At 40.3% G+C, this 27,912-nt stretch overlaps 2 protein-coding genes and 1 long non-coding RNA gene across 4 annotated transcripts in view; 2 read left to right on the top strand and 1 right to left on the bottom strand.

Moving 5' to 3' along the window:
- LOC136627938 (catechol O-methyltransferase-like) overlaps positions 1–13,624 on the top strand; it is a 34,511-nt gene extending 20,887 nt beyond the window's left edge. Inside the window, exons 1-5 of one of the 2 annotated variants that reach the window (XM_066603470.1) lie at positions 2,278–2,381; positions 3,643–3,796; positions 7,241–7,434; positions 9,552–9,683; positions 13,285–13,624. In XM_066603470.1, coding sequence (XP_066459567.1) covers positions 3,658–3,796; positions 7,241–7,434; positions 9,552–9,683; positions 13,285–13,467 — 648 coding nt within the window. In that variant the 5' untranslated portion in view covers positions 2,278–2,381; positions 3,643–3,657 and the 3' untranslated portion in view covers positions 13,468–13,624. Of the gene's footprint in view, positions 1–2,277; positions 2,382–3,642; positions 3,797–7,240; positions 7,435–9,551; positions 9,684–13,284 lie in introns of those variants that run through there. The other variant, XM_066603469.1, reaches the window with a different exon arrangement.
- The window catches only part of LOC136627939 (uncharacterized), a 134,873-nt gene that overhangs the window by 50,064 nt on the left and 56,897 nt on the right, over positions 1–27,912 (top strand). The window lies entirely within an intron of this gene.
- Positions 19,762–27,912, bottom strand: part of ARVCF (ARVCF delta catenin family member) — a 595,983-nt gene continuing 587,832 nt past the window's right edge. The window contains exon 16 of the mRNA XM_066603466.1: positions 19,762–26,835. Within this exon, the coding sequence (XP_066459563.1) occupies positions 26,830–26,835 (6 nt within the window). The 3' untranslated portion in view covers positions 19,762–26,829. The remainder of the gene's footprint in view (positions 26,836–27,912) is intronic.

Genomic DNA, 27,912 nt, shown 5'->3' with positions numbered 1-27,912 from the left:
GAATACCAAAGATGTTAGTATACTATAATGCCAACCTCAATAAACAAATAAATCACTGGAACACTCACCCAAAGGATGTTAGTTGGCCAAACCTAGAACAGCAGCTTATGGGGGGTAAACCTCTACAAGCCTTACTCCTGGTGTTTGCTTGGGACCTGTCCCTCACTCTACCAGAGTGTACTTTAATAAGGGCCTCGATAATAGCTTGGACCCAGATTGTGCAACTCACTAAAAAATCTTTCCCAAAGTAAAGGGTACCTCTACCAATTGAATGCTAGAAAATTTTTATTAGCGACTTGTCAATCAAATCTTTGAGAAAGAAGGGGATTAACTCCAATCTATATTTAATATCACATGAGAAGATTCAAACATTTGAAAACCTCAGAAAGGAATATGAGGTTTCAAGCTCAGATGTGCTAAATTAAAAGCTTTGTCGATAGTCATGCAACCTATGATCTCTTCCTAACCAAAGGCCTTATACACCTACTTGTTTAATCCACTGGTCACTAGGACCCCCTGAAATAAATAAATATGATATATGCATGGGAGGAAGTGAGGAGTACAAAAAAAGATTAAAAAGAGCCCACATTTTAAACTGGGAAAGAGATCTCAAAAATAAATTTACTCCGACTCAGTGTAAAAAGCTTTCATGGGGGCCCAGAATGGCTCGTACTGCGCTCATTTTTGGAGGTTCATTTTAAGGTAGTCATGAGATGGTATTATTCTCCCAGCAGATTGACCAGCCTTTTCCCTAGTGCCAAAGGATCGTGTTGGAGGGGATGTAACTTCCCAGGATCTCTGATGCACATTTTTTGGGAGTGCTAAGAAATAAAGTCTTTCTGGGAATCTGTGTTTAGACTAACCAATAGAATCACAGGTATCCAAATGACCCCACACCCACAAGTAGCGGCAGAAATTTCTGGCGGAACTCGGGTCTATTACAGCTCATATACTACTCTCAGTGAAGTTTTTAATTGTGAGAAAATGGAGATCTCCTAATCCTCCCTCTTATCACCAAGTTATAGAAATCATAACTGACCATTGTTCACACAAGAAGGCTTTATCAATAAGAAATAATACTCTATCTACTTTCTATGCAATGTGAAAGCAGTGGCTCGATTAGGCTGGCTTCACATGACCGAATACCTATTGCAGAATCCGCAGCAAATCGCACAAATTGAAAGGAGGAAATGAGTGCCTGTGATGGCAGCAGATCCTCCAGTTTCTACCATATATGGGGCCCTTTGGATTATGTACCGCTCCTACCCAAGTTTGCAAAGTTGGCTACTTACTGCTGCTGTTTCCCCATAAACAAATATCCCTGTCCTTACTCATGATACTAGACAACACCTCTTCGGCCTTTGTCGATCCCGCACTCTCCAGACTTCAGATTCTGACTCTTGTCTACTTCTACCTCCTTTGTCTTAGCCTTTTAGTAGTCCCTTGTTAACTTTTCCCTTTTTTGTAACTTCTATAATTTAGTTTTATTGAGTTCACCATCCTGGATCATAACGTTCGTGATAGGGACTTGGAGTTAAATGCTTAGACTTGAAAAAGCTACCAACCCTCGGGTCATGTTAATGTAAAATTGTTGAGGACCAACACTATTTGATGTGTTAAAGGAAAAGGACACATTTATTTCAGTTACTTGTAAGTGCAGCTGTACAATAAAAATATTTTGAACTATAATATTTTGGCCAAAATATATAAGTTGTGTCAATGGTCCTCATAGTCTTGTGAGTCTTTACACTAATATCATAAACAAATCACTGAAAGGAAGTCAGATCTATTGAAGGGATGTTGTGTGGTAACCAGACAACCACTTTAAACCCGTGGAGCGAGTCACTGGAAAACCTGGAATGGCTCATGTGCAGATGGACATAGACAAATATCTCTATAAGCATTATAAATATCACAAAAAGAAAATTAGTTATAGAAATGAATAAAAAGCAAAGCCAAGGGAAAAGAACAGGAAAAATAAAGCGTTATTAAAATGGATGGATCAAGTATAATAAACATTAAAACCCAATAAACATTATAATTATAAAAAGATAATCATAGGAAGGAATAAAAATTGAAAAGAGCACAGAAAGGGGGGACAACAGCAGGGAGGAAAGGGATGTAATCTTAATAAATAGTTGCAATACAATAAATCAGATGTGAACTTCAGACCAGCTGGACTCGGGGTCCCTAAACTAAGAATCCACTAGGTCTCATGACTAAACACTTTTTGACTCAGACACCTCCCAACTTTGGAACAATCATTATAGTGATGGGGGAGGGCTTGCTGCCTCACACACCTTATATGCAGCACTCATCGGAGGTCTAGCTCAGTGTCTGAGTTGGCTGGCTGTGTTCCCGTGCTTCATACCTTTCTGGCGGTGAGATAACCATATCTTTTGTTTTGTTTGATCTTAGATGTAGCAATGATAACTGCAGATGTGCTTTGTTAGGCCGGGCTCACACGAGTGTATGCGTAAAATGCATGAGCTGGCATTAGAAAATAAGGCTCTATCTCATGGTAAAATAGAACATGCCGCTTTCTTTTTCACGTGCGTATTTACGCAAGTGTGAATGGATCAATGAAAATTGAAGTACTTTCATAGAATCCATTCACCACGTATTGTGCACGTGTAATACACAATTAAATTATGCTTGTGCCTGCCCTTAGGTTGTATTTTTTTATGTTTGCATGTTCTGCCACCACTGTATAAGGGATGATAATCTTCTACTGATTACATATGGGGCTGGAAATCTTTTTATTTGCTTATGCCACTAGCATAGGTTCTCTATGAAGGGGTCCCCAAAAGAAACCGGAATCCTCTTCTGGTGAGCAGAGTGCGTCACAGAGATCGGAACAAAGCCTTTCGCTCCCACCCTGTGTCGTTTCAGTGCTATCAATGGGCGCACAACCAGCTGATTGGTTGGGGTCCTCAGCGATGGACCCCAGACAATCACCTATTGATGACCTATTCTGAGCATAGGTCATCAATAGTTTTTTTTCCGTGGAAAATCACTTTAACCCCACTCCCTCCCACCCACTCAACCACCATTTTCACAATGAAAGCAGAAGTGAGCTCAATAGGCAACTACCAAACAGATGGATTGGCCGTGCCGGTCATGACGACAGTGAACTTTTTCTTTGGCCTGCATGTTCCCCGAACCATACAACTTGTAATTTTTTTTTTCCCTCTAGAGGAATGTTAAGACTGTAAGCCCCCCTTACCACCACGAAGCATGATCTGGAACTATGCTTCACATAAGCCATTGCATCAGTCAATCATTATACGCTATAACATGTATGGCAGGAAGTTAACTACAGGCTCAATGTGTGGAGTGACAAAGGTGACTCACATTGAACATCTGTGATGTGGAAAACCTTTTTGATGTACTACAAAACTTGAGTATCTGTTTCTATAGATATCAAATTTATGTATCTGAGGACCATTGAGCGATGAGTGTTTTAAATCAGGAAGATGATTTGTAATAACCCTGTAATATATGTTCAGCTATATCTGTGAACTAGCCTAGTGAAGAGGACCAAGTATATTTTTTTTGTACCCCCTATGCATGACAGTACTTGTCATAAATTTAATTGGATACAGTACTAGCCTCGTTCAATGTAAACTACTTGATTTGCAGAATTTTGGTGTGCAAATGGCTCAAAGGAAAGAAGAGAGGATTTTGGAGTATGTGAAGCAACATGCAGCTGAAGGAGATCCTCAGAGTGTGGTGGACCACATTGATAAATACTGCAGCCAAAAAGAATGGGCCATGAATGTGGGAGATGAAAAAGGTATTGTATGTTGTCAACATGTGAATATGGTATTAGAAAAGCTAATTCTACATAAGGTTACATTAATGAGGATCTACAACCATATACAAAATTGTACTATTTAAATACCAGGGTTGAGAAATTTAAAGGGAATGTGTCATGGGGAAAGAAATAGATGTCTAGACATAAATTTTCTCAAAATTAAATTTTGTGTTTTTTAAATGAAATACTAATCTTACACACTTTCCAACAATGACCACCAGAGGACACTAAAACAAGAAATGCAGGTTTTGTAGCAGCTGACCTACATGTTCCAACTATGATCACTGAAAGACACCAAAACAAGAAATGCAGGTTTTGTAGTAGCTCAACATACAGCCATTTTAAGCCAGTCTGCTTACTGCAAAAATACTGATAAATATGAGGTACTAGTTAATATTTTGGTCAGAATACATAAGCTCACAAGCCCACATCAAGGGTCCTCGTTATCTTGTGGGTCCCTACACTAATATTAATTACAAATCACCCGTGCAATGCCCCTCCCTTTAGTAGTTTGTCTGTCTGCATGCTGAAGGATGTGGTGCTTCTACCTGATCTTCTCTTTTGTATCAGCATATTGGTAAGTATATGGCCTGTGGTTCTCAGAGAAGGGCACTGGCGTACAGTCAGTGGTTGCAATAGTGACCTAGCCCCTGTGGTGAGGTGGCCCAGAGATCGCCCTCCACCATATACAAATGCACATACAGTGCATTACCGCCTTGTCACACTGCTCATCCCATGCCTATATATTTATCTCTCATATCTATTTTTCTATATATCTTTTTCATATCCAATTATCTGTCTGGCTCTGCCTATCTGTCTGGCTCTGCCTATCTCCTGTCTAAAGGCCCATTTACACAGAGAGATGATCGGTCAAAGGACAGTTTGAGTTACAGCTTTGAGCGATCAGTTTGCATAAACTATTTAGTAGCTACTCAGCTACTTAATAGCTTATTAGCGTGCAAATCAAGCCTTTAGCTGAATGCAGTTAACAGCCGGAAGGCTCTTATCTGCATTCAGCTTCTTTGTTCTCCGATGAGAAACAATGCTATCAGCACTACCTGCGGAGAACTCAGCGTGCGGTCCTAACAAGATTGCACGATAATTTTTAGGTTGGCCTGAATTTAACGATCAGCTAGCAGTGCACGGAAAGTGAATGATGGCCGCGCGTTTAGATGCAACGATTATCGCTCAAACAATCGCTTTTTAGTGATTTTTGAGCGATCATCGCTCTGTGTACATGGCCCTTAATTGTCTCTCTCTTATCTATCTCTCTCTCATCTATCTCATGTCTATCTCTATTTTTCTATATCTTTCTCATATGTATATATGTTCTATCTACCGCTCGTATAAGTTATACATCTTCCTGTATATACACGGTATATAATTGCACACTTTACACACAAAATTACAAAACACATCAAAAACACATGCAGTTTTTAATAGTGTGTGCAGTTTCTTAGTATGTGGTCTTTAAATACTGCATACATTTTTTTAAAATGTGGTTTTCTTAATTTTTTTTCAAAAGTATAACAAAAAACATGAACAGCGGCCTAAGGCTACTCTCACACATGCATTCAGAAAACGCAGCTCGAAATTTTGGCACTTTTACCGCAATTTCGAGCTACATTTTGAACGCATGGTACAGCATTTGACAGCAATTTTTAATGCACCCTGTCATTCTGATGGGTGAGGAGGTGCGTTAGAAAACGTGAAAACACAAAAAAAGAACAGACCGCTTTCGAAAAGCAATAAGGGGATTATCCGGGGACATAATGTTAGGCAAAACCTTGTTCAGCTTGCAGCAGTAAAATCACAGAATACATACTCTCCCTTCTGTGCTCAGCTGACAGTTCTCTGGTGCCCACTGCCCTTTACTACTGGGTGCATGAAACTGGCGATGACATCACTGACAAAAGGGCCATGTGATCTCTGCAGCCAATCACCAGCTTCTTTCAGCCAGTGAATAGCTCTAGCACTCATGTGACCCGGTGTCGGGTCATAGTCACTCCCCTCCTGGAAGTGAAGTTCAGCTGGGACCAGACCGCCGGTGAGACGGCAGGGGAAGGCACAGCTTTTGTGTAACACTACGTCCCCAGATAACCCTTGTAAGAATTGCCCCTTATTTCCTATGGAAGCAAAAAAAAGCTGCATTGCACTAGCATGCAGATATGATTTGCATAGGAATGTGATGCAATTTTTACCATGTCAACTATTGGAAGCACAGGCAATTTTTTTCACGCGAGTCATTAATTCAATGCCTTTTTTTAAATACCAAAACGTATTGCAAATCGCAAAGAAACCACAGCTAAATAGTGCAATCTAGTTCCGATTTTCTCACTTACATTGCGTATGCCTGTGTAAATGCACCCTAAGAGAACAACACACGTTTTTCATGTGTATAAAAATTGTAAGTCTTGTAATGTGTTTTTCTCGCAAAATACATTGCGCTTGCATAAAAAATTGCTGCTCTGCAGGTGCAATATTGCTCCAAGTTTCTCAGATAGGCAATTTTCCACACATTTCTGTGTGTTGCGAGATGCACAGAAAAAGTATCTATTTTCAATGGGTGCATTTATACATGCATTTTCTCTCTTGCGGCAAAGTTGCAAAAGAAAAAAAGCACCATGTTCTATATTTGGATGATATTGCCCAATTATTCTGTATGGACTTGAATAATTTTATAGAAAACTTTTTTTTTTATCTGGAAAACTTAAATCACATATCCATCTTGAATAAAAGACATGTCCTTAGTGTAAACCTGTAAACCTGTTCTTCTCTGAGAACCGACACCAGTATCTGCTCCATGCTCTTGAGATTGTGTAAGGAAATACAGCAAACCTTCTTGCATCAGTATATGAGTAGAGGGACTACCTGTTTAACCTGATTTGGCTACAGCTACCACTTCATGCTTTCAGTAGTGCCAAGGACATGAACAAAACCTGAGAAGAATCAGTCAGGAAGCATAAGAAGGGAGTAATGGACTGTGGTTACCACTTGCAAAACCATTCCGTTTTTGTGCTTTTCTTGCTGTTGCCCCTCCAGTCCACCTCTTGTCATATGTATTTGCACCAAAGCAGGTGAAATTCATTCACAATCGCTTATGCTTCCTAACAACTACCACCAATGCCCACAACAGCCCCCAAAAGTCCTTTTCTTTTTTTTTTCTTTTTTTTGAGCATTGTATAATGGACACCCAGCACTCCAGTGCCAACGTTCGCTCAACGGCCGTACAAACAGATACATCTATTCATTCACCGGAGTTGGTAATTTCTAGGCTGATATGAAAAACCATTTATTACAAATTTATATCCTTCACGTTTGCTCTTTAGGATTTTTAGTGATTTGCCTTGCTAGGATGCTACATGTATTTAGTGTTCTCTAATGATCACAGACCTTTTAGTTATTTAACATGTTGTATTTCAGGCCTCATTTTGGATCAAGTGGTCAAAGAGACAAATCCAACCATCGTTCTTGAACTTGGCACATACTGTGGGTATTCGGCCACCCGGATAGCCCGTTTACTAAAGCCAGGAAGTCGTCTGCTTACTGTGGAGATGAACCCAGAGAACGCCGCTGTGGCTAAACAGATGATCCAGTTTGCTGGCGTGCAAGATAAGGTTCTTACTATGTTATTTGAATTGTGCAATGAATAGACTGTAGCTAGTAAACGATACTTGGGCCTCTACAGGAGCCATGATGGATCTTTTAGCAATGAAACCAACTCTTCCGATTGAATTACAATGGTCCTGTTAGGGGGGAAAAGCAAAACAACAAAATAGAAAAAACCTAACTGCAAAGAATAATGCAGCATGCTGCACTCTGCATAGGGAAGATTAGTGGAACCCTAAGAAAATAAATAATTTGCAGCACTTTCAGCAGAAAAGCTATGAGGAAGGAATTTTGCAGTTGTAGTTCTTTATGTAAACTAATAAAACTGGAAAGTAAGTGGAGGAATTGTTACCATTTTCACCTGTCCCCTGCATACATGCACTCATTGGCCCCATCACTACAGCATATTTGTAGATTTCTAGCATGCTAACAAAATGAGCCTAGTTGTTCAAATATATTACACCCACTGGAGTAACTAAAGGGGATGCGGTTGCACCCGGGCCCAGGAGCCTTAGGGGGCCCATAAGGCCTCTCCTCCATATAGGGAGCCCAGTACTATGAATAAAGCATTAGAGTTGGGGGCTCTGCTACAGGTTTGGCATTGAGGCCCAGCAGCTTCAAGTTAAGCCTCTATGTTAAGGCATTAAGAGAAGTTGGGGGGGCCACAAGATAAACTTTTGCGCCTGTGGCCAGGAGTAGAGATGAGCGAACGTACTCGGTAAGGGCGATTTCGCAATCGAGCACCGTGATTTTCGAGTACTTCACTACTCGGGTGAAAAGTACTCGGGTGCGCTGTGGGGCGGGGGGTTGCAGAGGGGAGTGGGGGGTAGCAGCGGGGAACAGGGGGGAGCCCTCTCTCTCTCCCTCTCCCCCCCACTCCCCACTGCAACCCCCCGCTCACCCACAGCGCACCCGAGTACTTTTCACCCGAGTAGTGAAGTACTCGAAAATCACGGTGCTCGATTGCGAAATCGCCCTTACCGAGTACGTTCGCTCATCTCTAGCCAGGAGCCTTTAGCTACTCCCCTGAATAATTAGTTGCAACACACAAGTGACAGACCTGAGCTAAAAATTACCACCACTCTCTACAAGCTGGTTAAATAGTAGCATAATATTAAAAGGAATAGATTTGTTTGCATTCTATTATTATATGGTTTAAACAAACTGATTAGAAAATTACCTTAAAAAAATAAAGAAAATTTTCTAAAGTTCTTTGTATATGGTAATGGGGTCTGCCTGCTGCTAACAACATTAAGAAAAATGCAATAAAGCAAGTACGTGGACCATAGAAGCAATAGACAGGAGCTGTTCATTGATTTCTATGGAACAGTGCCCTAGGCATGCTCTGTGGAGGGAGGGGGGAGAAGGTGAGCTACATCACTTGTTACAAATGATGTGAAAAACTTTTATTAGAAAAATTGAAAAGGTTTCTGTATCTGGTTTTAATTAATAAAAAAGAAAGATGGTTATATAGTCCCTTAAAGTATGGCAACATGCTGGGGAAAAAAATTAATAAGCGTACTACTGGGGCCGGGAGTGGCTGAAATCGGTCTGTAAAGTTCCATATACATACTGAAAAAGTTAACTCGGGGGGGGGGGGGGGGACCCCTTTTAATATAAAGTCAGAGGGCCATTTTCTGATGACTAATTTGGTTTAAAATAAGCTAGTTGAGTTAGAAAACTAATTACAGCTCTCTAATTAGGGCGAGTTATGTTCATGTATTAAATATATATATTTTTTCCTGAATCTTCTGCTTGGATAAACTTGAAGGATAGGATAACTGTCCAGTGGGAACTTAGTTATTTCATGATTCTAAGAGAGCTTTCACAGAGGACGGAATATTCCACAATAGCGTTATGGAATATGCTGCTCCTAAATCCCGCACCACAATTGATGCAGAATCGCTGGTTCGACGTTAGCAGTGCAGATTTTGGGGCTGAATATTCAGCAGGAAGGCATATAATACAACGCTGTTGCTGAATATTCCATCTTTTGTGACAGGTCCCTCAGGCTGTCATCCTAAACTGGCCTTTGTTCAGCACAGTGTCTCTTATACATTCACTATGGAAAAAAGTTGTAGATATACAGCTACAGACACGGTAATTTACTACCTTGATTCCCCAGGTAGAGATTCTGGAGGGCTCCACAGAGGTGATCATTCCAAGCCTGAAAACAAAGTATGGCGTGGATCGGGTGGACTTTGTATTCATTGACCATTTTAGCGAAAGATATACCGCGGACACCAAGTTACTTGAGGTGAGTGGTAGCAGTTGAAGAATATAGTTTACTAGTTATCAGATGCAAATATAAGTCTCCTCACATTTCTGTTCTGTTATCGAACAGAAGGAAAAAAAAACAACTTATAACTTGGTATTACTCAATATGTGATGGGCCGTCGTGATGAATCCCGGAAAAAGGGCTACCGGTAAGTAATCCGTACATTTCCAGGTCCTCATCCTGAAGGCCCATCAAATATGGAGTAATACCAAATTATAAGTTTTTTTTTAGGGTGGGACTACTGCCTGGAGGACTTTTCGTGCATATCCCAGGTCTTTGTCAAACTGCATGTTAACTCTATAGTGCTTAATAAACGTGTGCAGATTGGACCAGGTAGCCACTTTACAAATTTGCTCAGCAGAAGGCTGTGCTTCTTCTGCCCATGAGGAAGAGAGGGATCTTGTAGAATGGGCTTTGATATTTTCCGGAGAGTCGAGACCCGGGCTTTGTATGCCTCCTGGATAGCCATCCTGATCCATCTTGCAATGGTACTCTTAGATGCTGTCTTTCCTTTGCCCGGCCCCTGAAATTAGACAAAGAGGTTATTATGCTTCCGAAAGGAATGGGTAGCCTCTAGATACGCTAGAACAGCCCTCCTGACGTCTAAGCTATGGAATTCTCTCATTACGGGGGTCCTGGCAAAAAGAGGGTAGGGTAATTGCCTGCTCTCTGTGGAATTTAGACACAACTTTTGGAAGAAAGGCGGGATCTAGATTAAAGATGATTCTATCGTCTTGTACCACCATATGTGGCTTGAGGCAACATAAAGCCTGTAATTCCCCCACACTCTGTGCCGAGGTTATGGTGACCAGGAGAGAGACTTTAAGTGTGAGCAACCTTATGGGGGGGTTGGGAGAGGGGTTCAAAGGGTGGCTTACAAAAACTATTTAAGACCAAATTTAGGTCCCATGTAGGAAAGGTTTCCCTAATAAAAGGCCGGAGTCTGTCAGCCCCTTTAAGGAACCTGCGGCCCCAGCGATGATCTGCCAATAGAAAATCCAAACAGAATCCTAATGCTGCCACTAGTACTCTGAGTCCTTGGGCTTAGACCCTTTTCTAGGCCGGCCTGCAGAAATTCCAGAATTATAGGTATATCTATACTTGGGACCTCACTCAGATCTAAATTACAGTACTCAGAGAATTTCTTCCACACTTTATTGTAAATGACTGTGGTTACAGGTTTGCAGCTTTTACTCAAAGTAGTAATTACTTTTTGTGAGAGCCCTTTCCATCAAAGTGTTATGCCTTCAGCATCCAGGCTGCTAACTTTAGTCTTTCGACTCCCGAATAAGTTAGTGGACCCTGGAATAGTAGAACTTCCTCGACTGGTGGCTGAAGTGGAGCCTGGATTGCTAGGGTCTTCAATTTCTTGATACCAAGGTCTCTTGTCCCACATGGGGGTGACTAGGATTACCACTGCTCGGCTGACCTGAACCTTTTTGAGGATGTGTGGGATCAGAGGGAAGGGGGAAGGGGGGGATGCATACGCCAGGTCTATGTCCCAGTTCTGAGACAGGGCATGTACCCTGCATGAATTGTCCCTTGGATTGAGGGAATAAAAGTCCCAGCATTTTGTATTACACCATTCTCCTGGGAGGACGCTTTGCCTGCTGAGAAAATCTGCGACAACATTTGTAGACCCCTTCAGATGGAATGCTGAGAGGGATAGCACCGTGGATTCTGCCCAGCGTAGTATCCTTGCCGCCAACTGTTGGAGGTGCGGGTGTCGTCTCTCTGCTGACTTTCATAATAGCAGGAAATCATCCAAATAGGGAAAGATGAGGATTTGATTTCTCCTAAAGTAGGCTATCATTTCTATCACTACTTTCGTGAAGACTCTAGGGGCAGTAGAGATACTGAACGGTAGAGCCATTAATTGGTACTGGTAGTGATAAATTACATCGCCTATTTGCAAGGCAAACCTTAGGTATTTGTAATGAACTGCAGTTATTGGGATGTGGTAGTATGCATCTTTAAGGTCTATGGTGCACATGACGCTGTCGGGATCTATTAGAGTACGATGGATCTAACTGTTTTCATTTTAAATTCCCTGTAGGAAATAAATTTGTTTAGGGCTTTGAGATTAAAATGGTTCTGATAGAGCAGTTTGTTTTTTTTGATCAAGAAAAGGGGGAATAGAAGCCTTCGCCCCTTTCGTGTTTGGGAACCTGCATGACTCCTAGATCTTTCAGTTCCTGGATGCCCTTTATCAGATTTTTTTGCTCTTGCAGGGACCCCGGATAGGTTAAGAAGAATATCTTTGGGGGTAGGGAGTTTAATTCAATTTGATACCCCGTTTCAATTATCTGTAGTACCCAGGGGTTTGCTGTTATCCCCTGCCACAATCTTATTACAGATAACACATTTTCTAGACCGTTTCCTAGGGTCCGCTTTACTCTTCGGACCTTCCTTATCGGTCTAAAAAGACCCATGCAAAGAATTGGGGGGGGAGGGAGAAAAAGGGAACATATATGCATTAAAATCAACCACAGTGACAAGTTGTATATTTCTTTTTTGGTATATAGCCACTCACAGTTTGTAGGGTATCTGCCTCTCCTTCCCGTGCTGAGTTGTCGTGTGCTGACATGCTGGAGCACTTTCTTGGGTTTGCACGGTAATCTTCAGCAGGAGTAAAGCCTGTCTGAAATGGTGACATTTAAATCCTGCCTTCACTGAGTCTGTGCCGTTAGCCGCGCCCCTACGTTGTGCGCCGTGATGTCACCGCACCAGATGACGTCACCACTATGTGCCCCGTCGACTGAGAAGGCCGCCGCCGCCCCCTGCCAGGAGGAACACCCTGAGGCTGGTTTCTGCAGCAGCGGCGGTCCAGGAGAAGCTGACCCGCCCAAGGAGACCTGCGCTGCACGGCGACTGATGGCTCCATGGCGGCGCAGGCTGGAGATGCAGGGACCTGCAGGGTGTGCAGCCCCGGCCTCTTCCCTCCAGGGGATCTTCGGCTCAGCGTGCCCTTTGGTAAGCAACCCCGGAGCTTGCATCTGACCACCGTAAGGACAGGAAGACACTAAGGAGATGGTGGAAGGGGAGGTGCACTAAGGGCTCTTCCTGTCCCTATCGAGGTTAGAGGGCAACCTTCATATGTAATGGGCAGTCGGGATGACGACTGGGAAATTTGCAAGTAAGTTTCCCTCAGCCAATTTTACAACAATCAAAAAAATTTCTGTATTAGCATGGCTTCACATCTGTGCTTTGGGGTTCTGGTTTCCAGCTTCATTCAGGGAGCAGGAAAGGGGAATCTCCTGGCCAAACGGCTCAGTCTTATGATAGAACAGACCCTATTGACTATAATGGGGTCTGTTCGGTTTCCGCTCAGCTGCCCTTTTTCATCCAGTATTTTGTGCTGGATGTGCGGCAGAACCTACAACTAACACGTGAAAACACTCTTATACAGTAAGGTATATAGGAAAGTCTAAGTCCATTGTAGAGGCAGAATATAACGTGTTACTCATCCTAAGTTACATGACATAAAACTGAGTTCCAGTGTGTTTTTGAGTTACGTTGCACTTGAACAGTGTACAGTAATTCTGCCAGTTTGCACATTTAATTGTATTTTCCTGTACAGGAATGTCAGTTAATCAAGAAGGGATCTGTGTTACTGGCGGACAATGTTGTATTCCCTGGGGCTCCAGACTTCCTTGAATATGTCAGAACATGTGGACGCTACGACTGCACTTACTACCCATCACATTTAGAATACTCCGATAAGCTGGATGCGTTGGAAAAGGCAGTTTTTAAGGGCCCGTAATACAGAATCGCACAAGATTCACATGAATTGAAATTAAACAGTTAGGATGGAAAGAAATTGCTAAAAACCAAATAAGTTACTTTTCATTATTGGTAGCAGTTTTATAAGTTTCACCCACACTTTTGTATTGTTAAATAAACAATGATGCTTGAAGCCCTGCGTGCTCGTCACATATTTGACCACAATGGTTTCTTTACTGCAAGCTGTTTGAAATAAGTTTTGTTTAGATCAATGATTCTTATAGTAAATTGTTGCACCGCTGATACCATCTAATCTTTGTCCCTTTTGAAAGAGCTCAAAAAAAGCATTTTCACGACAATGTATTACAAATTTTAAGAAGAACTCAGAACTAGGAACAGTTCAATGCAAAATGCTTGCCCTAACAAGTGATTTGCAAGATAATTGTGCTGTGTGAAAGGGGAGTAAATGTTTTTCAAGAACCCCAAACAGTGATTGTGGAGGTGGATACATAAGGCGCATAAAAACAAAAACACCATAGCGCCTGTTACCGCTGCGTTTTTCTATTTCTATCAGCTGCAGTTGTGGCGGGGCTGGTTTACTTCTGCATGAGCTCACATGACATGCTTACAGCAAGTCACCAGGTCTACTGGCTGGGGGACTTCACTTGATAGATTCTGTGGCATGCTGGCACCATAGTGAGTATATTAATATTATACAGTTTTTGGGCGTGGGAAACCCAAAATTATATAAAAGTAATACATTGGAAAACCCCTTAACGTCTCCAATGGAAATGGCATAGGAGAAGTAGGTAGTTCGTATTATAGTGTACTTTCACCACAATATAGCAGATAACCCTTCAAAGATCAGTCTAATATTCATGATTTTAATACATATTTTATGAAAAGGGTTAGGTTTCAGATATTTAAATATGGCCTGTGTCTTAACTGTAAATGCCAATACCCCACAGACTCTGTATTTGGATTCTTGGGTCTTTAAGAGACCAAAACCTACTTTTAGCCCTATTCGCTAAGTGTATGGCCTAAAAGCGGGTGACTCGCTGAGTCCAGGAATGTAAGGGTTTTATATTTAAAAAAAAAAAAAATTGCTTGCATGTGTTAAACCCATTGAAATGAATAAGTTCTTGCCAGGCTCTTTCAAAACCCATTAACCTGTCACTTACTGCTGCTAGAATAGGCCACCACCCTGTAGTGTTTGGCTCCTACTTCTCTCTGTTCAACTGTCCGTTTTCTGCATTGTTTTCTTTTTGAGCTAAAACACACAGATTGAGAATGGAGACATCTGACTTCATAAAACTGCAGAAAAGCAAAAAGGAAAGCCAGAAGTGTCACATGCAATATTTTTTTTTTGGATGATACTTGTGTTTAGTCACCCATGCATTTTCCCCCATTGAAAAGGCGATGGAGAAAATGTAAAAAAAAAATTAAACTGCAAAACCCACTGCATGCTGCTCTTTTGAAAATTCCATTGGCTCGAAAACAGCAAAAGTGAGGAATAAAAAAAAAAAACTAAAATATGAAAAGCCCTACAAACATTGCAGTATGTTGTAAGAAACCAGAAGAGGAAAAAAAGCAAACCTATGGGATACATTTTTTTGCCCCCCAAAAATAAAGTAAAAATGCAATTGTGTCAAAACCAATAAAAACCTGGCATTTTTCCAAGACTGACACCACTCATACACCGTTTTGAAATGACTAGAAAAAAGGCCATGCTTTATTAAAGGCATGTGCCAAAATTTAGGTGCTAAAGGCCGACTGCACACGACTGGGTCGGAATCTGTATGCGGGAGCCCGCAGTGAAATACGACCCTGTGTCCAGTTGGCATCCGCGCGTACTTGGAATTTACTCTAATGTTCTATACTGCAGATGGTTTGCATGGTTCACCGTCTGACATACGTAGTACAGATTTATTTTTTTATTTTAAACCCCTGCTTTTGATGACGTGGAATTCGCGACACTACCGCAATGTCAATAGTGGAAGGGCTGTGGGTCAAACAGCTTCTATTGACTTCAATTTGAGGCTGTCTGTGTGGAGCCTATACAAAAATAGAACATGCTGTGATTTTTCCTCTGCAAGTGGAAAATCTCAATTGATTTCCGCTCGTGTGGAGGAAAAAGTGCTTTTCCATAGCATGCTATGGATGGTATTTGCTGCGGAACCCAGAGGTAGCGGAATCTGGAGTTGGCGTCAACGCAAATCTGGTCGTGTGCAGTCGGCCGAACAATAGTCTAAAGCAAACCAACTAAGAGGTGACATAAGTTAGAAAGTGTGCCAAATTTATGTGGCTTTGGGGCATCTTGATAGACATATTGGATACTTTTCGCTGCCTGGTCTAGGTGCCCATTATCAAATTGTTTTATAGACAAAAACAAAATGCAATGTTAATCATCAACTCTTGATTGTTTAATAAAAATGTGTGATTACAAAAAAGGCGTTTCTCTTTCAAATTTTTCCCATTCACAGTGATCATGCTAGCTACTGGCAGTACAGGGAACTGTAACATGACTGCAGACTTAAATGAACCTGTGCTGCAATTTCCTGCACTGCGGATAGCCAGCTACACCTCCATGCAGGGAAAACTTGTGAATGGAAAGCCACTCAAAAGGGTTTATTTGCGTGTGTAACAAATTTTCAAAGCTGCTCAGTGACGTAAAAATAAATTAAGCCCCATTTAGACGCAACAATTATCGCTCAAAATTAATGGTTGTGTGTAACTGCACTTACATTGTACAGTTTTCATTACCCCGTAACGCATCGTTGTCTTTCAGCCTCATCAGGGATTCACAGCGGGATACAGCTGATACTATTTATCACTGAAAAGAACTAAACTAAAATATAACCTTTATTGATATAAAATGTATATCTATCTAGGTGTACATACACATATAAAAGTATTCTCTAATATCAATCGAGAGAGCAATATCTTATACCACTCAATGGTCCTATCATAGATCAAACGATTATATAAACCAGAGCGGGTGTGCAGATGCCATGACACAGGAATCACACACTCCTATATATATCTGGAGCACAATAGTGATACTGGCACTGCACTACAATATCTGTATCTCAATGATAAAGTATATACTGAAGACCAAATGTTCTAAATTTAATCCTACTATCTCGTAGGATGTTAATCAGCATCAGGAATAGATAGAAAGGAGAGATAAGATAATAGCTTATAGATATTTTATTCTTGATATATTGGTGTTGTGGCATGCAACCGGGTCTGTATACGCATCGTGGCTATATATCTGAGGCCAACATAACATAAATTGGTGGTTATAGCTCAGCCTTTTCCATTGATAATAAATAGATTACCTTAAATATCATTATTAAAGACATTTTAATTATTATAAACATTGCTCTATCGTACCAAGTTCACCCAGTCTATATTATCTGTACAATTTGATTGAAAAACAAAAATCTTTTAGGGTGGAGAAAAAAACCTAAATGTGGCTGCGTAAATATGCACAACCTAAAACTAATACTTTGAATGTGGTCCTAAAATAAAAGGGTAGATCATCAGTTTTTTTGGTAGGTGTCCAGCAGTGTGGCACATTGTGATTGAGCAATCCTTGCCAAATCTTTCTAGCAATAAAGACTGCGTGAGCATTTCATGTGTTGTGCCCTCTTCAGGTCTACCCACAGATTTTCAAGGGGATTCAGGTCTGGGCTCTGGCTGGGCAATTACAAATCTTTGATCATCTAGCAAAACCATTCTATTGTTGATTTGGAAGTATTATTTGGGTCTTTGTCATGCTGAAAGGCGAAATTCCTCTTCATCTTCATCCAATTTGGCACAAAAGCTTCAGGTTTCTGCTAAATAGTTTGATATTTGGAACGGTTCATAATTCCCTCCACCTTGACTAAAGCCCCAGTTCGAGCAACAAACAGCCCCAAAGCATAATGCTGCCTCCATCATGCTTCACTATGGTGTTCTTTTGGTAATGCAGAGTGTTGGTTTTGTGCCAAACATACCTTTTGGAGTTATGGCCAAAAAGTTCAGGCCTGATCTCATCAGACTAGAACACATTCTCCCACATGCTTTTGACAGACTGGATGCAGGTTTTGGCAAAACATAGCCAGCTTTGGATGTTTTTCTTTGTCTGTACTGTGGGGTAGAGTAGCAAGACGGAAGCCTTTTCTAGCAATTAGAAGATGTGAGATTGTTATTACATGCACTAACATAACCAGTACGTGCCAGAAATTCCTGCAGCTCCTTTAATGTTGCTGTAGGCCTTTTGGAAGCCTCCCAGACCAATTTTCTTTAAGCCCTTAGATCAATTTTTGAGGGATGTCCAGTTCTTGGTAATGTTACTATTGTGATAAATTTAATCCACTTCATGATGACAGTCTTTCCTGTGTTCCATGGCATTTGTACTGCCTTGAAAATTCTTTGGTTCCCTTCTCACTGGCACTTTTCATTAAACAGATCCTTTTGATGTATTGTAGGTCTAATCCACTAGTCCGCTAGTTTATTCCGCATATTCAGAAATTGGCAGTGTTAAATAAAGTTTGAGGTTCATTTTTGATAAAAGGGAGACATGATGACGTCATCACACCTCCGCTGTGAAATGCACCTCTTGCATTCCAGCTGAGTTCACAGCGCTCACATGACACGCGGCAGCCACGAGGCGTCACTTCTTTGCGCCAGGAAGCGAGTGAGCACCGGGAGCGCATTAGAAGACAGAAGTAAGCATCATATTATATATTTCTTATTCATTGTGTTATGTATGCTTGAAAAAGGCCCACCAGGGCTGAAAGGCGTTGCATATGGTTGTAATAAATGGATTAAATATTACTTTATTGGGTGACCCCTATTTTTGGACCAAAGGAGCACGGAAGTTATTTTTCTTTATACTGTATTGCTTTTGATGTGCTATAAGCTCTTTATGGCTTTTGCTGAAAAATGCAACTAAGAAAATGTGAGGAAAATTCTACTAGAAAAGCAGAACTTTATATGAGTTAAATAAGAATCATTGTAAATAATGGCAATTGTGTATTGACTACTATTTATCATGAGTTTAAATGTGATTGCCCAATTCTGAACACAGCCACATCCCCCAATATAAGAAGGTGTTCACACTTATGCAGCCACATTTTAGATTTATTTTTCCACCCTAAAACATTTGTTTGTTTTTCAAAAGTAATTGTACTCCATCACCTCCTGTAGACTAAAGCCCATTTACACGCAACACTTATCACTCAAAATTCGTTCAAACGATGGCATAAGAGCGATAATAGTTACGTGTAAACACTACCATCATTTACTTTTCGGCTGAACAATGATTTTAAGGGGAGCTTAAAATCCATCATTCAGCCAGAGAGTAGATAACAGGGACCGCACGTGGCGTTCCCCACGGGAGTCGGAGATTACATTGTATTTAGCCGACAGCCTGTGCCAGAACAATGGAGCTGTGTGCAGAGCTCAAACCACCTGCTGTGTTCTGCAAACAGCTGCTGGAGGCACATTTACACACAAATAAAGATTATAAAGTGCTAATGGACATTAGTGTCCATTAGCACTTTATGCAAAACGATCACTAAAACAGTCAATCTTTCAATTGTTTGAAATATTGCCTTTCCATGTAAATAAGTGAGTTCACACATCCCGGAGTTGCAGTGGAATTTTTAGTTGTGTGATACCTGCCACAAATTCATCAATATACAGTACAATGTATATGGCAGGGGTTTTAACAAACCCTGTTCACTTACAACGGTAAAAATCCATAGTGGAATAAGGAGTAATGATGTGGATTTTGAAATACTTGATATGCTGTACTTGTTGTGAGATGCTACAGATTGCTGTAGCGAAATTCATTGCAATGCAGTGAGTGAATGCTGCAGTCAAAATCCAGACCCTGATGGCGGTGCGTGTTTTCACACAAATGTTCTCTGTGCTGTGTAAACCTATCCCAAGTCAGTATTTCTCTATCAATTATATCTCTTCATTCCAAAAGGGGACACTTTTGCCATTTGTCTACTCCAGATAAGTGGACAGAACAGTATATGTTCAGAGACTTTTTATAGCATTTGTGTACTTCACTTGAATGTAAAAATGTAGTGTAAATTGGAAATGGAGCCTTAAAATGTTATTATCAAGACTTGTTAAGCTATTACGAGCTGAACATGAGGTAATAAAACATTTTCAGATTGACAGCAATGAAAATTACAAGGTTAAGGCAAAGAAACCTCATATATTTCCAGAGGTTGCGTCATTACTTCAAGTCTTGATTCCATTGGCAATAACCATTGACTGAGGCCTCCAGCTGTTGCAGTTCAACAAACATAGGACAAGGGCACATGCAATGTTTGGTCCAGGCATGGTTTATTGAAAACAGGTCAAGCTTGTCATCTTTTCACACCTGGCACTTAACAGGCATTTAAATCTATCCAGATTAGTAAAACATCAGCATAGAATATACAATATTATAACTCCTTCTTTGATTCCAATATCAATTTGGGGGAAAACAAAAACTTTTCACCTATCACTTTAAAACTAGTCAATGTTTTCTTCTTCAAAATTATATTACAATCTAAATACAGATCAAATAACCAATTGGCTTAACATGACAAAATGTTGCAAAGAATGAGAGAGGAGGATCGAAAACTTGCAGGTTTTTCCCCCTACTTTGCTTATACCTATCATGAAAGTTTGTTTAAGGCACATGATAGTTACAAACAGGTTTGATTTTAGTTCCGAATATATTTATTTCTTAGACGATAGTTCCTTGAATAAACTTTAGCTGCCAAAGTTTGGTAACAAAGCAAAGTTCAGGGTTTCTTGCGCTAGCTGACTGCAAGAAAAAAAAATGCAAGGGGTTTACACTATTAGCGGATGTAAAAAGAAAAACAAAAAAACGCAACACTATTAAAGGTGCACAGGTTTGGTCCCCAAGGAAATCTGACCCACCTAACACTAATCAGGACAAAAGTCTCGGAAGAATGCATTGCCAGGGTTGCATGCCATGTTATTAGTTTCTTGTTCCTATTCTTTTATTCTGTCCTTCTCCAATCACTGCTTATTGTAATGCTGGCCTCAATGTGAGGATCATTTTTCTAATCTTATATAGTTTGGTGAGATATATACTGCCTGGGTCACATAGACTCTGGGCATCCGATCAAAGAGGAAGAGATTTAGTCTCTAATCAGAGTAGCTTTCATAACCTACAGAGATATGGCAAATGAGAAAACTAGACACACTGGCAATGAATATTCCAGCCATACAACCTATTGTAAAAGAGTATAAAAGGTGGGAAATGTATAAAACATCTGCAATTATATATTGTTCACATATTCAAATGTGTTAAAAAAAAAATGACATGAACCTGCCACACAACATGAGCAGGCACTCACCCTAAAGCTTCCGTCACACACATAAAAATGCCATTTAGGATAATGCTTTTGTGTCGTTTTCATTTAGTTACATGCTTCTTTTTGATGATTTTTGAATCCTATAGAGAAGCCCGGAAAGAATAAACACACACACCATACCCAAAGCACGGTACACCACAAACCAACATGAAGAGGATGGAGCACATTTTCTATATCACTATAGTCTTCAAACACCTAGCCTGCAAAAAACCTAAACAAAAGGGTAACAATTTTTCTGGTGAAGGTTGTGTATAACCATCATTAACGCCATCCCATACAGCAGTATTTTGCATCAGTAGTTATAGGGGCTCTTTCACAGCTGCTTTAAGGCTCCGTTAGACACCAAATTAATGGTAAAAGCAAACTTTTAATCCTTATGAATTTTTAGAAAATTAGAAAGCTTCCAGCTTTGCTTCCCGCCGGGTAGGTTTCCAATTTAGTGGAACAAGCAGCGCAGTCTGCAGCACGATTTTGTTTTTTTAAACAGAAAATATAGAAACCTGAAAGAAAAAAAAAGGTAAAACTGAAGGCTGTTTTTTTTTTCTTTTAAAACCCATTCAAATTAATGAGGAAAAACCGGAAACCTTTAATTTAGTATCCCTGCTCCCAAAACGGAACACCCACAAGATTCCTAACGAAACCTTAACACAGATGTGATTGAGCCCTTAGTCAAACCCAGGAGTGTGACCTGCACAAAGAAAAACTATAAATTTAAAGATTTGTACCTCTTCCATATTTTTGCTTAGCTCTTGGTTTTGGCTTACAAATATTGATGTAAAATAATGACATATGGTCTAAGGCCACTCTCTCACACACGACCCTGGGAAAGCACCGCAATTTCAATCGCAGCACTTTGCCATGATTTTATTTTCAGAGGCAGCTTTCCTGCCGCCGACAGCGGCTTTAGCACACCCCATCATTGATAAGGTATGCTAAACAATTTTAAAAAATGAGACAGCGCTCTAAAATCGCACCGCTGGAAAGTGTCGCGTTTGAGCACATCTGCGGGGCTCCATTGAAATCAATGAGAGCATTATAATCTGTGTTAGAGCGGCCCTAAGGCTAAAACTACACACGATTTGATGCAATTCTTTGAAATCACCGGAGTGCATCCAAAAAGTATTTCAAACACTAAAAAGACTGCGAATTTCTTTCCAGTTTTGCCATATTTTTAATTGTTGTAAAATGAATTATTGGGATTTCAAGCAATTCTACTAGCAAAACTTCAGTAAAGATATCAGGAACCACATACACTTTTTCAAACCACAATCATTTTCAACATATATTTAAAGGGGGGTTTTCTGGAGTTCCCAAACATTGGTGGCAGTGGGGGTAGAGGAAAAACACATAAGGGGTTAAAACAAACAGAATACTCACTTCCCTCTGCTTTGGTCTTCTATTTACATCAGCTGCAGTGGTGACTTGGGTTGTTTACCCACATGACCGCTGCAGCCAATGGGAGGCTGGCATTGATCTCATCAGGGAAGACCTATAAACCTGCCTCGGGACTTCTACATTACAAGCCCACGTGACAAGTTTATGGGATTTCATGAGGCCTGCTAGCCGGGTGATGTCACCTGTCAGATACTGCAGTGCTGAACCACCAATACGGCAGTCCGGAACCGCTGTGAGTATATTTGTTTTATATAGTTTGACACTGAGAGCCCAAAACTATAAAAAGTAATAACTTGAAAAACCCCTTTTAACTTTTGTACTATGACTATACAAGCTTCTGAGGCATCAGTAAACACACCTTATAGTTGCCTTATCCATATGTAACCTAAAGGGAATGTATCACCTTATGTTTGTACCAATTAAAAGCAGACAGTGAAACATTCCATTTTATTAACTGTAGATTCTTTTATTCCAGTGTCTGTACATGACTATGTGGACGGCCATCTTGGCCGATCCGCTGTAAAGCATATCTCTCAGGTGCTGCCATCCGCTGAACAAATGGGCCATAGGAACCTGTAGTCGGGCGAGGACTTGTTTGCTTCTATAGGAGAGTGTTCCAGGCATGCTCTGTGATTTGTGTAGGGAAGGGGACTAGATGGGTTGTGACCATCACCTATTGGAACTGGTGGATCCAGTGTTCCTGTTTAATGTAATCCTGCCTGTAGTGAGATAACTGCCGACAAGTTCTCTACATAGAACAGGAAGTGTCCAACCACTATTAGGCTGAGTGGTCAGTGTGAAAACTGGAGGATTTATTTATTTTTTTAAATATAGAGTGTGGTCTTAAAAATGAAAAAAAGCAACCCCAAAACCATGTTTAACAAACGCTTGCTTTATACAATAGGTAATAATCTGATGACACTTTCCCTTTTTGGTCACTAAACAGCATTGCTTTTGTCTGCATGACAAGATTTTGAAATCAAAACTTTGCACTATAAAAAAAAAGTCGAATTACTTGAACCTTCATGTCACATTTTGCATCACTGATGGAATGAAATGTATACACCAATATGTGGTAACCCTAGCAGACCAACACACCTACTGCACACTTCAGAATGCTATTGTTGCCCTATAGGTCTCATTATTAAGTACAGTGATCCATCAAGATACAATACTTTCATCATACAATGGTCTTTTCCGGACCACTGAAACCAGATTCAACATCACAGACCATCCAGCTCTCCGATATATGCCTTGGCTGGAAAATCCAACCAATCAGCATTGACATTTCACTGGCAAAACCCCTGCATTACTGAAGTGCATGCACCGATTGGCGATCTAATACCATCCCTCTACAGTACAGTGCAGTACTACATGTGCAAGGATGCTTCTTTGAACAGATCCGGGAAGACCACTGTATGTTGAAGGACCATTGTATGTCTTGCATATATAATGTACAGGTCAGCTCCACAGTTATGACAGACACTACTGATTGACACATTGACCATCATTTAAGAGAAAGCATAGAATATTTGTATACAAAGCTGAACTGAGAAGATCCCACTTCAGCAGCACCTGGTTAGAATGAGCTGTAAATATGGGTAAAAAACATTGTATATCTCTTTCTAGAAATTACAGAATGTTACATCTTTATGGAGAAATTTAGAATAAGGTCATCGATGTCAAATTCTATTTGATTTTCACCAGTGAGGAAGTGTGGCAGCCGTTTTAATAAGTTTTATTACAACAAACTATACAATCATGACTTAAAGCAAATAAGATCTATAATTTGAGGAGAAAACATTAATTCTGCCTATATCAATTACTGTGTGGTATGATAAACCATTATTTTAATTAGAAAGATACTTCAGATAGGAAAAACTTCAAAAGGGAGGTGTACAATCCATGTAAGACCCTTCATGCCGCTACACCAAAGAGTATGAACATTAGAGCTGAATTTACCTGTTGTATCCCAAATCTTAAGTCTTTTGGACAGCCAAAATATACTTAATTATAGCTAGCCTCCTCTTTACCATCACATAGTAAGTGAACCCGTAAAATATAGGAGACTAGCAATAGTCTAGCTGAAATACCAAGAACTGGGTTCACTTTTCTGAGAAAATTGAGAATGGCACTTATGACAAACACCTCAGTCACAGCAATATACTCTAATTACTAAGAGCTGACAGTACGGATTCAGGCTACCATTGCCATATGGCACTTTGATATAAAATGTACACTGGTATATCCCTACAAAACTGCTCAATTAAAAACCAACTCTTCAATGTGAATGAGATATGGCCATCTTCTACAGTTGAACCACCTTCTTATGGAGAATTGATCGTGTGACTCTACAGACAAAGAATTGTTGTGAAATCTTCATTATTCCCTCTGGCCAAGTTACTATAGCTCTTTTTCTTTTTTTTTTAATAAAATGCCCGATTACTTTCAAAACATTCCAGCGAGTTTCTGAAGGACAGATATAGGGTACTGCTTGGATGATGGGGCTGAAATTATTAGAATGCCTATTGTTGGAGTTTACCAAGTTGAGAGCTCCTTAAACGACAACCACATAAGAATACCGACCTGCAAGGCAAAGGCAGTGCAAATTCCACTGTTCACAGGAATAACGCGTAGGATATTAACAGTCACTTAGAAAATGCTTAATCTATTATACAGATGTTAAAATGCAGATTAATTTCTCTCTTCAGATATATAGTTACAAACTCAAAGTGTATGTCTGCGATAAAGTTTCAAGGTTCTCTTGAAAGTATGTTCTATATCCTAAGAGAATAAATGAGGCTACAAAATGTAAATGTGCTGCTATCATTTAACTGTGCATACAGAATCAATAAATGTTTAGTTGAGAGTAAGATACATGTGTATGGACAGTAAACCATATCTAAGGACTGGGGGATACCTGCAGCCTTGTATAGAAAACAAAAACCTGTAGTAAGTTAGGCCGGGCCTTGGTGTTCAGTGTGGGCACACATGAAATCTCTGCATCATAAACAGATGAACTGCATTCACCTCTGATATCAGTGATGGATTTAAGGATTACAAGGATGCAGGTTGACCCCCCCATACAACTCACGCTAACAGATGGCAACCAGTAAGAATATCTTGACTGTTTTGTGTTTTTTTTTTTTCGTTTTTTTTTACATCCAAGAAAACATCTACGCACATTAAGTTTAGTACAGCATGAAATATTACATTAATGTAAAAAAAAAAAACCCAGTCCCATCCCTGCAAACACAAGAAAAGAATGCACACCTCACCCTTTGTAACAGGTTTTGTTTGAGCACCTACTGAAAATACATTAAAATTCAACACTAAACGTAATTCCTTATTTTAATCAAAGGATTAGAATTGCAGCAATGTGTTTATGGTAAAAGATCTTAACAGTTGAGGTGATTGCAAGACGAGGGAAAAAAAGGTAAAGACTGCCAGAAAAGTTCATAGATTGTTGGTCGGTCCTTGAAATCTTGTTGCAAAGTGAATGAAAAGAGAAAGCACGAGATAGAAGGCAAAATTATTATATGGCAGAATATTCTGCACACAGATTGCAACCAGAGGAAATAAAAACCAGACAGACTGTAGCTGCAGGCTCTGGATAACCAGCTGTAGGATTTTTGTGTTGTGAGTATATATTATATATACACACATTGTCTAAGGTACAACCCACTTAGCACTAGGTGGAAAATAATGTATGTATATGAATGATCTCACACTGCATTCCAGTTAATGACATGCACGTTTTGGAGTAAAAGTCCTGCTAGGGTTGAGTATTTTGTAGACTGATGCCAGTCTAACACATTCTATAGTCAGAATGTAGAGATGACCTGGGGAAGGAACTCTAATGCCAGCGTGTAAAGCCTACATCACATTCTGATACTTTCTAAAAAGGACAGAACCATCAGGGTCTACAGCACAGACGGTATCTAACTAGTTTTTTTCTCTCTCCACTTTCTCATTCCATGCAGAAACTTACGTCTACTCCACCTTGGTGAAAACCACAATCCTTATATTCCCATCACTTTATAGCAAGAAAAATAAAATTATATGCACCTCAGGCCACAAAACTTTTTTTTTTTCACAGTTCAAGCCGAGGCAGCAAACAGAAAAACCAAAGAAAAGTAAAAAGTGCTCAATTAAAGTCAACGCCTCAAAGTTTTGTGGCTTTTTGATTTTCGTGCAGGAAACTTGTCCAATAAAAACAATTCCCTTCTTTCCATCTTCTAGTCCTACAAGCTGCACCATCCCAACTTTCCATCAGAAAGGTGTTTCTTCTTCAAATGGCGCAAGGTGCAGGAAGCCTCAAAGGGAATGTTACTTTATGAATATATACTATACATATGTACTAAAAAAAGATTCAGTTCTGAAGTAAAATTAAGCAACAGCGGTTTTTGGCGATGATCACATAATTTGGTTCTCAGTCACAGCAGATGGCAGTTTTCATCCAGTCTCTTACCAAAATGGTCCTCCTGTGAAAACGTTATGGCAGTGGTGGGCAATGATACCTCCAATGTATATTAAAAATGAGTGACTCTTGGTTTGGAAAAAAATATTAACATAAAAAAAATGTCTTCTCAAAAAGAATCACTGCAAGATTATCCCTGTAATAGAAGAAAACGATACATTGGAAAGAGAAGAATCAATAGAAGGGTGGTTGTGTCAAGTGTGAATGGTTATATAAAAGACGTAATAGAAATACAAGTTATAGCAGTGGCAAATAATCCTTTCTAGAATAAATGCATGTTGACTAGATTAAAAAAAAGCAAAAAAAAAAAAAAGCGAGCCATTTAGAACTTGTCAAACAAAATACTCCCAACCATAATGGCTGGCAACTGGAGCATTAAAAACTCCTGGGTGGCTGCTCCGTTTTCACGTCATGGCTAGCTCAGGCTTAAAGGGGGTTCCGTCATTAGAAAAAAAGTCAATACTTACCTATTTCTCCCCAGGCACTCTTCTTCCCGCATCTTCTCCTGGCTCCTCCCAGTCCCCCGGGTCACCTGACCTCCAGCCGTCCGGATCCTGTTCTTCCTGCTATGTAGTGTCCATTCTCAGCAGTCTCCTTCCTGCAGGTCAATGTACGCTCCCGTCTGCCTAGCAGGTAATACTGAATGCTATGCTGGGCTACTGCAGAGACTGCACATGCACACTGTCTCGCCACGAGTGTTTTTATTTACTAATGCCATGAGACAGCGTGCATGCACAGCCTCGGCAATAGCCCGACATAGGATTCGGCGTCCTCTGTTAGGCAGTGAACGTTATGCTACTAGTGACATAGCGTACACTGACCTGCAGCAAGAAGACGTAACGTTACAGGAAGAAGAGGATCCGGCTAGCTGGAGGTGAAGTGACCCGGGGTACAGGAGGAGCCAGGAGCAGATCGTCGAGGAGAAGATGCGGTAAAAAGAGTGCTAGGGGAGCAATAGGCAAGTATTGATTTTTTTTTTTTTCCTAATGACAGAACCCCTTTAAGCTCTGGCTTAGTAGAGGACAGCAGGTCTCAAAAATGGAGACTTTCAGGTAGATTGAACGTTGGTAGCACATGGAGTGCCACCATTCTAGACAAAAGCTGAATTTTCATTGCTTTTTGGGGATACACTTCAAAAAGAGTTAACTACAGGAAAATTTCCTACAGGCCATAGAAACTTAAGTTGCAATGATAAAACTATAGCTTTATATTT

Source organism: Eleutherodactylus coqui, chromosome 5 (assembly GCF_035609145.1).
Source record: "Eleutherodactylus coqui strain aEleCoq1 chromosome 5, aEleCoq1.hap1, whole genome shotgun sequence".
Taxonomy (NCBI): Eukaryota; Metazoa; Chordata; class Amphibia; order Anura; family Eleutherodactylidae; genus Eleutherodactylus; species Eleutherodactylus coqui.
This window is presented reverse-complemented; position numbering and strand designations above follow the sequence as displayed.